This window comes from Callospermophilus lateralis, chromosome 16 (genome assembly GCF_048772815.1).
Source record: "Callospermophilus lateralis isolate mCalLat2 chromosome 16, mCalLat2.hap1, whole genome shotgun sequence".
Lineage (NCBI taxonomy): Eukaryota > Metazoa > Chordata > Mammalia > Rodentia > Sciuridae > Callospermophilus > Callospermophilus lateralis.
The window spans coordinates 51,857,152-51,873,751 of NC_135320.1; the positions used below are offsets into that span (position 1 = coordinate 51,857,152).

At 37.6% G+C, this 16,600-nt stretch overlaps 1 protein-coding gene across 3 annotated transcripts in view; it reads left to right on the top strand.

Moving 5' to 3' along the window:
* The window catches only part of Ndufaf6 (NADH:ubiquinone oxidoreductase complex assembly factor 6), a 35,672-nt gene extending 21,316 nt beyond the window's left edge, over positions 1 to 14,356 (top strand). For all 3 annotated transcript variants that reach the window (XM_076835641.1, XM_076835642.1, XM_076835643.1), the window contains 5 exons: positions 224 to 326; positions 4,073 to 4,206; positions 5,058 to 5,159; positions 9,589 to 9,645; positions 13,347 to 14,356. In XM_076835641.1, coding sequence (XP_076691756.1) covers positions 224 to 326; positions 4,073 to 4,206; positions 5,058 to 5,159; positions 9,589 to 9,645; positions 13,347 to 13,475 — 525 coding nt within the window. In that variant the 3' untranslated portion in view covers positions 13,476 to 14,356. The remainder of the gene's footprint in view (positions 1 to 223; positions 327 to 4,072; positions 4,207 to 5,057; positions 5,160 to 9,588; positions 9,646 to 13,346) is intronic.
* Positions 14,357 to 16,600: the final 2,244 nt, after the last annotated feature.

Here is a 16,600-nt window from a genome sequence, read left to right on the forward strand (position 1 = left end):
GATTTGTTCACTGAGATGATTCCTGAGTTTTATTTCGAGAGCTGATTTGTAAGTATTGAATGTGTCGGACTATAATATTTTAATTAATGTTATTTTAAATATCTTACTGCCTACTAAACAAATATGCTAAATGATACTCTTATTTAGTTTTTGAGGATAAAAATAGCAATTTTCTATATAAAATATAGATAACAAACAAACTTTACTTGCATTTTCTTTGTAGGAAAAAAATTTAGATGACAAAGCATATCGTAATATCCAGGAACTTGAAAATTATGCTGAAAACACACAGAGCTCTCTTCTTTATTTAACACTAGAAATATTGGGTAAGTTGTTTTTCCATTTCATATTTCTTTTTTCAAATAAAACACTTTTCAGATTTCACTATTTCCTAATGTGACAGTCTAACCAGTTTAGCACTGAAATTTTTCTTTGTGTTATCTATAAAGATACATTTATATGTATATTCTCCTTTGCAAACAAACTATTCCAAATACTCAGGCTTTCACAAAGGCACTTTAGATACTTCACAGGAATGCTATCATTTATAATCTGGTAATTGCTGAGAGTTTTACTTTTTTAATATAGCATCTCCTATAATTTGGAAGTCCTGTGGGTACTACCCTGATGGGGTTGCTGGGTTCCTCCAGTGCTCTGTATATTTGTGGTTTTGGGCCCCGGAGCATTGGGCCCCCCTGTCCATTTTTTGGTAATGGAGCCCAATGCCTTTCTCCACGATATCGTGGATAAACACTTGGTCCTTGTTCGTTTTTTGATAATGGAGTACCCTCTATGGTGGTTTGAGAACGGCATTCATTAGCCCAATGTCTCCCTCTACGGCCTCGTGGGCAAATACCCGCTATTCTACTCCTTTGATACCTAGTTTTGTTAAACCCTCCTCCTATGGGGCAATTCCTTTTAAAATGTCCTGTTTGTTCACAATTGTAGCATGTTCTTGGCCTGGCATCTAAAGCCTGTTTTACTGCAGCTGCCACAATTTGCCCTTGTTCATTAATGTCTCTGGCATCTAAAGCCTGTTTTACTGCAGCTGCCATGACTTGCTCTTGTTCATTAATGTCTCTACATAATTTAATAAATGTGTTTAAATCTTCATGTTTCCATGGTCTAATGATATCTCTGCACCAAGGATTCGCTTGGTCATAAGCCAGTTGTTTTATTAATGGCATTGCTTATTCTGTATTCCCCAAAACTCTGGTAGCTGTTTGAATAAGCCTATCTACAAATTCAGCGTAAGATTCATTAGTTCCTTGTATTATCTTAGATAATTGACCTTGTAAACCTCCATGTCCTTGTAAAGTCTTCCATGCCTTAACTGCATCTACAGCAATTTGTAAATATGCACCAGGATCATATGCAATTTGTTGCTGCTGATCCTCATAAGGTCCCTTTCCTAACAACATACCTAGATTTCTCTGAGGATAACCAGCTGCTGCATTTCGCCTAGCTGTCTCCTTGCAAAATTCCTCATTGGCAACCTTCCATAACAGGTATTGTCCTCCATTTAGCACAGCTTTACACATATTAGCCCAATCTGCTGGCGTCATGTTCAAGTTGGTAATGGATTCGACCAAGCTTACAGTGAAGGGTGCTTGAGGACCATAGGTTGTTACAGCCTCTTTTAGCTGCTTCACTGTTTTGAAATTTAAAGCATGGTAAATTCGCTGCCCTCCTACTTCAAATACAGGGCATGTTAATACTTGAGATCCTGTCTCAGGATCCCAACTATCAACTGCGGGGGTTGGGAACCTCCCAGCATATGGAGGTGGCCTTGTTAGTTGGACATTTACATCCTCTGGTGATAGAAAGGTGTTAGCAGCAGTCTCCTGTAGAGGTGGCGCTGTTGGTTGGACACTTATGCCCTCTGGTGATAGAAAGGTGTTAGTAGCAGTCTCCTGTTGTAACTTTTCCCCTGATGGCTTTTTCTGCTCTAAACTTCCTTCCTCTGTCTGACTAGCTCGAAAGACCTTCTCTTTTACTTGAATCTTTTCCTCTTTCTGACTAACTTGAGAGACCTTCTCTTTTACTTGAATTAATATGTCTTCTCCTTCCTCTACCTTTGTCTGAATTGAAGGCTTTGGACTAAGCAAACCAGATACGAACGTCCACAATGGCAATGTGCCAACTGGCAGAGTTCCTGGGCTGTTCTTTTCTATTCTTTTTAAATCTTCACCATGATGGTTCCATTGTGATATACTTAACAACTCCTCCTTAAAAAGCCATGGGCTACATTTTTGTATTATATCAACGTATGCCCTGACTGTTCTTGATTTTACTGAGATGCCTCCTTCCTCTAACAATTTACTTAACACTCTTTTGGTTTGTTTTTTACTAATTTCTGATCCCGTATTTCTACTATAATACAACCCAACAAGATTATGCCAAACAAAACCAAGACAGAATGAAACAAAAAGGGAACAACAAAAATTCATTATAGCCTTTCTATCCTCCTGACATGTGCATCCGTCCTTTCTCCCTATCTGTTCCTCAGACGTAAATAGTTTTTCCTCAGATGTGAGCGGTTTTTCTTCCGTCTCACTCATCTCCAGGGACAGGCAACTTAAAACAAAAATGAAGCAAAACAAAAGAGGAATCTTAAAATGGCTACCCATCCTCTTGCCCTGCCCTCAGGGGCGAGCAGTTACTTACCCTCAGTCGCTCCCCGTGCGAGCCGCCAAATGCCGCAGTCTGGCTGGGCACAATTCAGGAGCCACTTGTCAAAAGAAACTAACTTTATTTTTAGAACCACACACGCCAAACAAAACAGCTCCTCAGGAAAAACCCTCAGAGCCCAACTGCCACCACCGGCTTCCCACAAGCCACTCTCCCAACCCCCAGCATCTCCACCTCCCCCAATCCTCCTGCTCTTGAGGCCGATTGGCTGGGTTGCATGGGCGGAGCCAAAAAAGTCCCCCAATGAGCAGCTCCGTGGCCTGAAAGGGCAGGGAAACAGCCCAATGAGCATCACCACAGAGGAGCCAATCGGCTAGATGTTGCTGGGGCTGCTGTGAGCCAATCATCAGCTGGTAGTCTGAAAGGGCGGGGAAACAGCTCAATGAGCATCTCCAATGAGCATCACCGCAGAGGAGCCAATCAGCTAGATGTTGCTGGGGCCGCTGTGAGCCAATCATCAGCTGGCAGTCTGAAAGTTTGCTGGGGTCCCTTCGGCTGTGGCTCTCAACAGAAGTCCTGTAGCCTGATGCTTCCTTCCCAGTCAATAATATTTGACGACATTTAAAAAGAAGAAGAAAAATAAATAAAATTGTCTTTATAAAAGTTTTAATGAGATTTTTCTTTCCCTTTCTGTCTCTCTCTTTTTTTTAATATGTATTTTTTAGTTGTAGTTGGACAATATACCTTTATTTCACTTATTTATTTATGTGGTGCTGAGGCTCGAACCCAGGGTCTCGCATGTACGAGGTGAGAGCTCTACTGCTGAGCCACAACCCCAGCCCCTCCCTTTCTCTTTAAAACATTTTTTAGATGGTTCTTTTTCTCCTCTGACTTTTCCCAATTAGTGATGTCTTGTAATGAGGAAATTATTTGGCCTGAGGATAATACTATCTCATTTGAAGAAGGTTATATATTTTATGTCCCCCTAAAAGAAAAAATACAAGTCCCCAATGAATTTCCTAGGCCTGTTCTGCCTGCACCCCTGGTGATGTTTGCCGTTACAGTGAAAGGAAGAAACAAAGAGCATAATGTTTGTAAAGTATATATTTTAAATGAGGTCATATGGAAATTACACAGAAGAGAAAAAATGGAAGACTTGTGCTGTTTTTCTTTGATACCTGATTAAAATTCTAAGTGTGTTCTTGGTGTGCTGAAGTTTGAGGAAAACATTTTAAAGTTTGGTACAGATACCTGCTAATAGGAAAATGGTCAACTTGTCCTTTGCCCAGTTTGTTCTGCCTAAAGCCTGTTTTTCATATATAAAAAATAGGACAAACATCTACTTTAATGTATTTAGGTTGTTTCTCTATGCTGTTTCTATATTGATTTGTCACACACTTAAAAAGAATAGAATGGCCATGTTTCATTTCCAAAATCATAGGTATAAAGGACCTTCATGCAGATCATGCTGCAAGTCACATTGGAAAAGCACAAGGTATTGTCACCTGCTTGAGAGCAACACCCTATCATGGTAGCAGAAGAAAAGTATTCCTTCCTATGGATATTTGTATGCAGGTGAGGCTGTAATTTGCACATTCTAATAATTTACCTCAGGAATGCATGGAGTGAAGTTATCTCTTGGTTCTTGCTTAGTCTATTCCAATTTGAAAGTAAAACTGATTGCTTCCTGCAAATGTTCTTCCTCTATTTTGCCCCAGAGTTAATGAAGTCAGAATTTAATTTGTTAGGTGTGTTAGGTCTTTGGAGGAGCTGAGTAAGAAGGTCTAGAGAACTTCATTTTTTTGTAGCTTCAAATTGATGCTTTATTCCCTTTCCTTCCAAGCAATCACAGTAATTATTCCTAGTGTTTGCCTTGGCCTGTTCTTTATTTTATTAGAGGAAATAGTCTTTTTTCTTTTTTTAAGTCTTGGGGATTGAACCCAGAGCCTCATGCATGCTAGGCAAGTGCTATACCACTGAGCCACACCCCCAGCCCAGTCCAAATTTTAAAATGTTATTTATCAGAACTTTATTTTTCTGTGTGAGATTCTTTATTGTCTTTGATTTTAAAATTCTTACGTGTTTGATTTTTGGCTTATGTAATTTTGTTCTTCCTACAACTATTGTTAGTTAACATCTTATTGCATATTCCAGCAGTGTGTGTGTTTCTCTCTGTACATACAGACATGCATACATACAGATATTTAGTTTTTAGAAAATAGGCATTATATTGTATATACCATACTGTTCTATCACTTATAGTCTCCTTGTTTTTTTTTTTTCTGGGGATCAAACCCCATGCCTCACATATCCTAAGCATATATTCTATTAGTGAATTACAACCTCAGCCTCAGCTGTTTTCTTGGGTTAAGCTATTTTTAAGTATGCTTATAGAGTTCTAATATAATGTATATTTTCATACACAGCATGGTGTCTCACAAGAGGACTTTCTACGGAGGAACCAAAATAAAAATGTAAGGGATGTAATATATGACATCGCCAGCCAGGCACACTTACACCTAAAGCATGTAAGTAGCATCTTTTTTGAAAACCATTTAGGAAATTATCATTTCAAGATGTGTCTATTTCTAGAACATTGTTTTGGTATTTTTACCTTAGCAGTCAGTCTTTGTTCCATTTTTCATTAAATTCCCAGTAAATTTATCTCAGGGACTATTGTAAATGTTGCCCCCCCCTTTTTTTTTTTTAGGTACCAGGGATTGAACTCAGGGCAGTCAACTCTGAGCCATATCCCCAGCCCTATTTGGTATTTTATTTAGAAACAGGGTCTCACTGCATTGCTTAGTGCCTCGCTTTGCTGAGGTTGACTTTGAACTCACGATCTTCCTGTCTCAGCCTCCTAAGCCGCTGGGATTACAGGCATGTGTCACGGAGCCCGGCTAACTTTACCCACTTAAAAAAGAAAATACATGTTCCCTCTGCCAGCAGATGAGTGCACCCTTTACTAAGTCAAGCCTGAACTTTTGTATGTGGCTTCCTCTGCTTTGTTCACAGGGTATCTTGCCATGTGCCATGGCTGCTGGTGTCTCTGTCCTTCCTTCCAAGGACTTTGCATCCTCAGCAGTCCCCCACTGGTGTTTTCACTTTGGGTCTCTGATAACCTGCTCCCCAACCCTTTGATTTTTTTTTTTTTTTTTTGAGATGCGGTCACACTATGTTGCCCAGCCTGGTTTCAAACTCCCAAGCCGAAGTGATTCCTCTTTAGCTTCAGTTTCCTGTTAAGTTGCCCCTTTAATCTTCTGGTTTGTTGCTACTAAATTTACAGGTAGCCTGTGAAACCTTTTATTTCTTCTTTTTCTCTCCTAGTTAAACTTGTTGAATAAGTGGTTTGTAATTCATTGTTACCCCTAGACTCTTCCCACACAGGCATGCTCATCCTGTTATAATTTGTCTTCTCTCTACTTAATAAACAGTTGCTAGTAAATAATCTTATTGCCAAATTTAATGGCTCCTTATTTTATGTTTTTGTTACCAGGAATTGAAACCAGGAGTGCTTAATCACTGAGCCACATCCCCGCTGCTTTTTATATATATGAATACATACACACACACACACACACACACACACACACACGTATAAATATATATTTAGTTGGAGATGGACACAATACCTTTATTTTATTTATTTATTTTAAATTCTTTTTTAGTTGTTGATAGACCTTTATTTTATTTATTTATATGCGGTGTTGAGAATCGAACCCAGTGCCTTACACATGCCAGGCAAGTGCAATACTGCTGAGCCCCAGCCCCAGCCCCAGTCCCAGCCCAACTTTTTATTTATGTATTTTTATGTGGTGCTAAGGACTGAACCCAGTGCCTCATAAATGCTGGGCGAGCGCTCTGCCACTGAGCCACAACCCCAGCCCTCCAAACCTTTTTAATATTTTATTTGGAACCAGGGTCTTTCTGAACTGCTTAGGGCCTTGCTAAGTTTTGAGGCTGGGTTTGGACTAATGATCCTCCTGCCTCAGCCTCCCAAGTTACTGGGATTACAGGTATAATGACTCTTTAAAATTCTTGTTCTTGTTAACTCTTCTTCCTTTTTAATACCTTTTTTTTTTTTTTTAATGACCTTTTTTCCTCTTTGAAACTTTCTTTCTTCCCTTGATTCTCTAACTTGGCTCCTGAATTGGTTCTTGATTTCTCCTACATACCACTTTAGATATTCTCCAAGATTTTTTCTTCTAAGACTTCTCAGTCTTGAACTTGTCTTCAGTTTGGGATTTAATGCTGTTTACTCTGTCTTTCTTGACACTGTGTTCTTTATCTCTGTGCTATTCCGTACCAAAGCTCCTGTATGATTGCTTGATTTCAGTGGCTTCTGAAGAGTTAGCCTTCTGTGGATACTGAAGACTTGATCATTTACATGTGCACCTCGGCCTTTCTACTTCCTGTTTTTCTGTTTCCTGTCCTCTCTGCCTTACTCTTCATAGTCAGTGCTTACATGTCACCTTATCAGAAAGATATTTCTTGGCCGGCTTATTTAAAATAACATCCTCCCTTTTCATTACCCCCAGTCCCCTTACCCAGATTAGCACTTTTCACTTTCTGACATGAAAAGTGTGTTTGTTTGTTTATTGCCCCCACTACTTTATGGAATGTAAATGACTTTGGTTTGTGCTGTATTTTTCAGCATCTAAAGTGCCCAGTACATTATAGGTATTCATGTATTTATTAAATAGATAATTAGATTGAAAACTCTTCGAGGTTAAAGACTTTGTCTTAAGCTTTTAAATTTCTTGAAGAATGTAACCCAGTTCTCTGCCATGACAGAAGTATTGATAAAATATATGGGACTTGGGGCTGGTGTTGTGGCTCAGTGGTGGAGTGCTCGCCTAGCATGCATGAGGCACTGGGTTCGATCCTCAGCACCACATAAATGTAAAATGAAGATATTGTGTCCACCTAAAACTTAAGAATAAATATTAAAAAAAAATACATAGGACTTTAGTTGAGAAATACTTAAGACTAGCCAAGTTTAAGGTAAGATCTGAGAACACTATAGATTTGCAGAGGCAGGAAAGCCCTGGACCTGTATGTGGAACTGAGTAGTCCTAGTCAGTGGACATGTACCCTGCCTAGGAAATAGCAACTCCTATGCCTTACTTCCTGGATATGGGTATAGTAAACCTGGACTGGTACTAAATTTCTAAATTCTTTTAAATAGCTAGGTTTGAAAACTATTGGTTTGTAGGTTATATGAAATCCAGTCCTGGAAAGTAAGTGTGGAACAGTGGATGAACAGAAAGTTAGGGAGCTGTAGAGGCTTTTGAGAAGCAAAGGAGCATGGTCTGTCATTTACTAATCATGTGACTGTAACCTTGATGGGCCTCAGCTTCCTCATCCGTAAAAGAGGATCATATTAGCCCCTAGCTCAAAGAATTATTTGAGTAAATGAGTGGACTTACATGAAGAGTTGATAACAGCGCCTGGCATGTAATAAGTGCAATAGAATTAGCCTTCATCATCATCATCAAGTAAAGCAGTGGCATTAGTGTTGCACAATAGAAAACTGCCAGCAGTATTTGAGAATACACATTTTGGAAGTTGGGAAATCAGTTAGAAGACTTACTTAGGAGAGGTGATTTAAAGAGAGTAGATGTTTATATGTTATACACACATGTACGTAACTGAAGTGGAATCAATGAGACTTGACAACTCATTGGATTGAGACCAGATCAGGAAGAGGGAAAGTCAAAGATTGCATGAAAAGTTCAAGTATAGATGATAATGGTGCCGTTCAGAAATAAACACAGTAAAGAAGCAGTGGTATGGTTCATGTTGATCTTTAGACTTCTGACTAGCTGCTGCACATAATTGAATTTAAGGGGATTAGAGGGCATTTTGGGAGATGGGCTATTGAACAATTCAGGATCGTGACATTAAAAGGAGGTTGGGACTGGAGATAATAGATTTGGGAGTCATCCATATGAAAGGCTTACAGTTAAAGCTCTAAATTTGAGTGATGTGGTTCAAGAAGAATATACATTTAGACAAGAGATGGGCAGAGAACCTTTAAGGCCTTCCTCCATTTATAAAGTGAAAAGAGAAGAACCTTTATTAGAAAGAAGGAAAAGGTAGAATGGTTAAAGAAACAGGAAAACTGAGTTACTATACTGAAAATTTAGGGAAGAAAGGAATAGCAAAGTATTATTGGTGGTGAGAGATTGAAGAGAACAAGCATGGATTATCTTTGACCAATTTTAATAGACTTTGGGGGTAAACCCAAAGTACAGTGAAGGAAGTAGAGGCGGTGAGTATGTGCTCTTCCTAGTGTAAAGAACATTATGAGTAAAGACAGGGATAAGAGTGGGCCTGGTGAATGCAGAATGATAGGCATCAGTCTTAGACCACGTGTTCATAGCCAAAGTAGTAAGGAGTGAAGTTGGATAGATGAGATTAGAGGTGAGGTGTGAAGGCCTTTGAATTCCAGGATGAATAGTTGATACTTGACTTATCAGGGAATTGAGTTAAAAAAAAAGTACAAAATGAAGTACAAAAGTTGCAAAATGCCCCAAGGACATTAATTTGTCTGTGTGGAATCACTTAAGAGGATTTTCTATTCATCTAAATGGGAGATAATGTCACTCTAAGCTAAGGAGGTGCTAGAATTTACTGATGCAAGTATTTCTTCGTTTACCCTTTATCACAGCACTGAAGGGCCAGAGTATTTTAAATGTTATAAGTTAGTTGGAAAATGCCAAGGTCAATACATAAGAAAGGATGGAATTTTTAATATGGTGTAGTAGCTGCTTTCTCTCAAGTCCATTATGCTTTGGAAACTAATCTAATTGGCAGGAAATGAGCTGTTTATTTTTGGATTTGAGAGGCCTTTAGTTGTGTTATTAAACTGCTGGTGTTGCTTTGTGTTCACTTTCAGAAGGAGAGTATTTGTAAAAATACTTCAAACCAGTTTTCTTTTCCCTTCCTTTTTAGGCTAGGTCCTTTCACAAAAGTGTTCCTGTGAAAGCATTTCCTGCTTTTCTTCAGACGGTAAGTACATTAGCAGAGAAGGCTGTATAATTAGTGAAGCAGATGTGCGTGATTTCCTTTTGTACTTTACAAGGTTTGCAGTGCAGTTCTTTCATTTGGAGCCTTTGGTTTTATTTCCTCCAGTATAGTGGGCTTTATTAATTACGTGGTGTTTTTGGTGATGGTTATTCCTGTACTTCCAGAGGTTGGTGAGCTGAGTTGTCATTAGCACTAACTACAGCCAGACTGCATTGGGTTGAATCTGCTTTGCCCTTACTTGCCATGGGATCTCAACTTTCTTAATCCTTGTGTTCCTCAGTTTACCCACTGATAGAATGGAAAATAATAGGAGAAACTATCTTATAGGATAGGATTGTTTGCTACTAGTAGCTATATAAGTATTGCTTACTCTATTAATTTTTTCTGCATAGCAAACTGAGCATATTGGAGAATTGGTTTCTGAACAGTGGTTCACAGCCCAGAACTGAGCTGGCCACATCAGAATAATGTGGAGAGCTTTTTTAGAATGTGGATTTCTGGGGTCTCATTAAATAAAACTCTTGATATTGAAGAGGGGACACTTCCTAGGAGACTCTGTGATTTTTAAAGAATAATTCTATGTAACCAGTTTTGGGAACCGTTGTTCTAAAATAGAGAACTATTGTTCTACATAAAGAATTTATAATTTTTTATTATTATTATTTTTGTAGTTGTAGATGGACAGAATGCCTTTATTTTATATGTTTATTTTTATGTGGTGCTGAGGATTGAACACAGTGCCTCATGCATGCTAGGCAAGCTCTCTGCCACTGAGCTCCAGCCCCAGCCCTGAGACATTATGATTTCTTCCAATTATCTGGAACCCATCATGGGACAGGCTCTGAACTAGATTTTTCCATACATTATTGCTAGTCTTCCTGGGAATAAACTTAAGTATGGCATAGAAAGCAAACTTCAAATATTTGTGATCTTTGAAAATTGTGAACTCAGGTTTTCTATAAAACCAAACATTTTTCTTCTATCTTTTCCCTCCAAAATGTATTTAAAGATTTATTTCTATTCCTTCATGTATTCTATGCTAGTTTTATCCTAAGTTTCTAGGTCTGTATGTTTGAAATCATTTTCTTTCTTTATTGATTTGCTTATTATAAAGCAATATGTTAACATTTTAGTGTTTGCATAATATGAGAGGATGCAAAAGAAGGCATTAGAACTCCCACAGTTCCACCCTATACAGAAATAATGTCTTCATCTTAATATTGTTCTATTGTCCTTTTTGATAGTTATTTGGAGGAAGTCCCACCAGCTGTTTAACATACTGAGTAAGCTCAATAAAGGTTATGGACTTTGTTGTGTACTTCTATTAAAAAAAAAAAAATTTGTTCTCAATTTTTCCTGCCCATTAAAATCACTTTGGGCATTTAAAAATAAAAACTAGAATAATGCTTGGACCCTTTTCCAATTAAATCATAATACCTAAGAGATTGGGCCAAGGCATTATTACTTTTTAAAAGGTTCCCCAGCAGTTGTAAAGTACAGCTTGACCCAAGAACCACTAACTTAGTCCCACAGTTCTCAACATATATTCTGGAACCAATTCCCCAAGAACACTGAGATGAACACTAAAATATTTTCAGAAAAAGGGAACATGTGAAATAGGTGCACTAAAATATTCTCTAAGGATTTTTTTAAATTTTATAATTTTTAATATTTTTAATATACAAATGAATCTATGAATGTATGTATGTTGTATGTATTACAAAGCACAATACAGTAAATACTCATGAACTTACCAGTCAATCCAGGAACTAGAGTGGCACTGTTAAATTGTACTTGTTTTAGGTGAGTACCATGACCCATGCCTATAATCCCAGAAACTTGGGAGGCTGAGGAAGGAGGATCAAAGTTCAGGGCCAGCCTCAGCAATTTAGTGAGACCATCCTGGGAATGTAGCTCAGGTGCCCCTGGGTTCAATCCCACCCCTCACCAAAAAAAAAAAAAAAAATTGTACTTGTTTTCCCCATTTCGTTCCCTGCTTTTGCCTTCCACTTTCAGATAACTATCCTAAATTTTATTCTTACTACCCCCTGGCATTTGTTCCATAAAACTTTCCTCATTTTGTATTTTCTTAAACAATATGTTTCTTAATTTTATTTCTGAGCTTTATAAAAATGGGTCATTTTCTGTTTGTCTTCTAGGACACACACACACACACACACACACGCACATACGCACATACACATACACTCACAGCGTTTTAAATTTTTTTTCCATATTACATCTGGCTATGATACATTCATTTCACTACATTGTAATATATCATTATATGAACAATTTATCTCCTTTGTCAGAGAATTTCTAGCTTGTTTCCAGGTCTTTAGTTAATATAAAACAAGGCAGCTATGCATTTTAATGTACATATTGGTTGTTGTACATATATATATAATTAGGGCATTAAAAAAGTAGCTGCTATATATGTATGTATACACTCACGTTTATAAATGCATAGGAAGAAAATAATTTGAGTTTTCTTTCCGTCTATATATTTTAAAGAATTTTCAGGCATAAACCCTGTGTTGTATCATCCATGTTCTATGCTGCAGAACTCTAGGGGGCGCTGGGCATGTGACTTGAGAAGGGAGTGGTGCTTCAGAATCATGGAGTGCAAAATTAAGTGGCTTCTTGTTTAATAAAAAAAGTTATTAAAATAGAATTTTATAAAATAGCAAAAGATGACAGAAAACCAAAAAATAAAGAATATCACATGTTGCTGTTTTGTTTATTGGTTTGTTTTTGTTGTTGTTGTTGGATACTGGGGATTGAACCCACTTTACCACTGAGCTACATCTCCAGCCCTTTATTATTTTGAGACAAGGTCTTGCTGAATTGCTGATGCTATCCTTGAATTTGTGAACCTCCTGCCTCAGCCTCCTGAGTTGCTGGAATTATGAATATACACAACTACACCTGGGTTGTTGGCATTTTCTATCCTGCCTCTATCTGGAAAAATTTTGTCAAATTTTATGTGATGGAGAAAGGATAGATGACACTTATAGGGACCTGTGATTATTCTCTGTAGTTGAAAGATCATATTTTCTATTAAGAACATGGTAACCCATTAAACTTTTCACAAAATAGTTTTTTAAAAAGACAACTTGATCTCCCTCTTGCCACATTGCATTTGTGGGGCAGGATGGGGGATGTTTTACATACCATGATTAAAACATCCTTTGTGTAAGACTAGGAGAACATAATTTCCTCTAATCCTTGCATCTTGACTAGAACATTATTTATCATAAGCAGAAGAGGCTTGGCATTTTATACTAGCTTTGTGATACTTTTATTGTCCTAATCATAACTTATTGGAAGATGTCTTTATTTTCTCTCTCCCTTTTTAAATTCCCATTTAAATTCTTTTTTTTTTTTAAAGAGAGAGTGAGAGAGAGAGAGAGAGAGAGAGAGAATTTTTTAATATTTATTTTTTAGTTCTCGGCGGACACAACATCTTTGTTTGTATGTGGTGCTGAGAATCGAACCCGGGCCGCACGCATGCCAGGCCAGCGCGCTACCACTTGAGCCACATCCCCAGCCCCTTAAATTCTTATTATGTAGAAGACCATCTTGAAAGTCTAAAATAACCTTAATACTTGTACTTTTTCTTTAGTTGATTTGAAAGACTTGATTACTTTATGACCTAGTAACCGCTATTCTTTTTTTTTCAGGTTTCTTTAGAGGACTATTTAAAGAAAATTCAACAAGTGGATTTTGATATATTCCATCCATCTTTACAGCAGAAAAATACATTACTTCCATTATCTTTGTATATTCAATCATGGAGGAAAAGCTATTAGAACAATTTCACGATGTTGATATGAGTTTATTTTTAGTTCATTAGTTTTACAGAAATTTTCTAGTTAGGGTTCTTGTTTAGCAACAATAGCAACTAACTGTTTGTTTAAGTAGAAAAAGAATTATTGGTTGGGAGTTGAGTTAGCTCACAGAACTGATGTGAAGTTGCTGTGGGACTGGAGTGCCAAAACACTGCCAAGATTCTGCCACACATACCACCATTGGCACCACCAGCTCAGACAGGGTCTGTTGTGCCATCCCTGGGAAGTCAGAGCCCAGGAGGGAGCCATGCTCCTGCCAAAGGGTGGGGAGAGGGAATATATTCCTTCCTCCATCACCCTTAGGAAGGGAAAGGGGAAGAGACTCAACTAGCACTGGGATTTATATGCTAAACATCTGACACTCAGGTATTCTGTACAGCTGGAAATGCATTTATTTGCAGGTCGTGAAGGATGAACTTAACCTTTGAATAGTATCAGTTTCTATGTAGAAGGCTTTATATCCCTTATGTTTAATCTTTATGATCTTGTGTGAAAGTTTATCATGATGCTGAAACAGTTTATGTAAGGTAGGGCACCTTCTCTGAGAACTGGAGCTCTAATTTGATTTTAGGTGTGGTTGGTCTGGAAGCTCTGACCTTATTGTTAACCTTACTGCATCAGTCTGTCATTCAGTATTATGATCATGAACAAACTGTTTTGGCAAAATTTGTATTAGTGTTAATTATGTTAATATTGTATTGAACATCCATTAAGTAGATGTATATTTTAAAAACTTGTATACATTGAGCTTCCCCGTGATAAGCACTGTAAACAAACACATTGTGTGTGTATTCTCATTTGATCTTCTTAAAAGCCCTATGAAATAAATGGTAATTAATGTATTGTGTGTGTGTGTGTGTGTGTGTGTGTGTGTGTGTGTGCAGGGGGGTGCTAGGGATTAAACCCAGGACTTCATACATGCTGGGCAAATTACCACTGAGCCCCATCCCCAACCCTCTTTTGGTAATTAAAAATTTTTAAATATAAAATACTTTCCATAAAATACATACCAGTTGTAAAAACCAACATTGTTTACATTAGTGGTAATTGATAAATTTGGAGTGTGACTAAGTCTCTAATTCCAAGGATTCTGCCATTATACCACTATTTCCTTTGTTCTGCATTTCAGTTTTCCTGTTTTTCATGGTTTTGTCTCTCTCCTACCCAACTAATGTCTCTAGTGTATTGGTCCCGTTTCTCCAAAGTCTGTGGACCTAGCTATGAATTAGTTCCTACTTAAATTGTGAGTTAATGTGTAAATAAAATTCAAACTGAGAGCTTTTCAAGGACAAGAATGCATTGTTTCATTCGTCTTGGCACCTCAGTAACTAGAGTGGCTTCTGAGCAAGCCATTCTTACTTAGAGCAAGTAGAAATTAATAAATGTTTAGTTGAAGGAATGTTTAACATGGTGTTGTGTGTTATGCTTGGTTGATTACTGATGCTGAAAGAACATCCTCTTATTTAATGCTGTGGCTTTAGAGAGCCTTTTAGCTTATCTTTAAATACAAGTACAAAGAAATGGGACATGTTTCCTATTGGGATTGCAAATGCTCCAGGGTTGAAGAGTTCATTAAAGAGAGTCTTTGTTAGCATTGTCTGAGGGTCTTCCCAGGTTAAATTTGGCAGCAATCAGCTGCTAAATATCTTGGTTCCTGTATAAGGGAATTAAAAAGAGGGTCTAAACATTCAACTGGATTACTAGATTCTTCACTAGCTCAGAAGCCAATTTACTATTAAGTAAATAATTTCAAAATACTTTCTAAGCTGTTTTAAATTTAATGCTTAGAGATTTGGATGAATTAAAGTTACCAATCTCTTAGAGATTAAAATGGAGTCTTATTCAATAACATTTACTCTACTATTAATTTCCTGGCCTAAAACCTTCCTGAGATGGTGCCAATATTTCTTTTTACTTTGCAAATCTCTGGGGTTTTATTAGTATTTGAGAGAGTCAGATACATTTTAAAACCATTTTAGATGTATTTTGATGCTAAATAGGTGGAGAGCAACCAATAACAAATATTAAGTGTATGCTACAGATTAAATTTGAGTAGGGTTGTCGGTCATTAAGAAATAAGTTTTGAGGGGCTGTGGTTGTGGCTCAGTGGTAGACCACTTGCTTAGCATGTGTGAGGCACTGGGTTCAATTCTTGGCACCACATATAAATAAATAAAATAAAGGTCACCAACAACTAAGAAAATATTGAAAAGAAATAAATTTTTAGTAGTTCCTAGTCAATTGGCAATGTTATGTTTCTCTTTTTGATGAAATAAATTTCTATTGAGAAATGTAATAGTTGGTAATCCTTCTTGAACACAAACTTGAGACAGGTGGTGTACTTATACTTGTATGCTTTCATCTTCACAGTAAGTAGGGTTCCCCCCACCTTTAGGTACTGGTAATTGAACCCAGGGGCACTCTACTACTGAGCTATATTCTAGCCCTTTTCATTTTTTTGAGACAAGTTCTAGTGCAGTTGCCCAGGCTGGCCTTGAACTTTCTGTCCTCTTACCTCAGCCTCCAGGTTCTGCAAAGTAGGTCTTTATTTTCCAATGATAAAACTATCTCAGAGATAGTAAGTTGTAGGTCACACAGCCATTAATACTAAAGCTGGATGGCAAGCCCACATCAGTTCAGTGTCAAAGCTCAAAGCCCATTATTTTTACCATTCTTGAGATTCGTAAAACTTCTAAGTTTAAAAGCTCAGAGGTATACAGTTTAAAGAAATGAGTATTACTGCATTAATTTCAGGTACAAATCAGATTTAAAAGTAATCACTGCACAAGTTCCAACCACAAAGTAGGTGAAGAAGAAACAGACAATTGAAATAGCAAGTGTTGGTCAGTGGGTACTTAAAACTGCCTTGAAGGTCAAAGGTTTCCCAGAAGAGGTGGCATGCAAATATAGTGTCCGAAAGGTTGGGTAGAAGCCAAGGCTTGGAGAGTGGGTGTGAATGGTCTTGTTGAGGTCCTGGTGGAAGAAGTAGTATATACAAGAGCCAGGAGGCAGAATGTTAAGACTCTTATTACTTTTTTTGGTTTTAGCTTAAGTAAAAAGAACAGAATGTAATATCCAGCATTCTT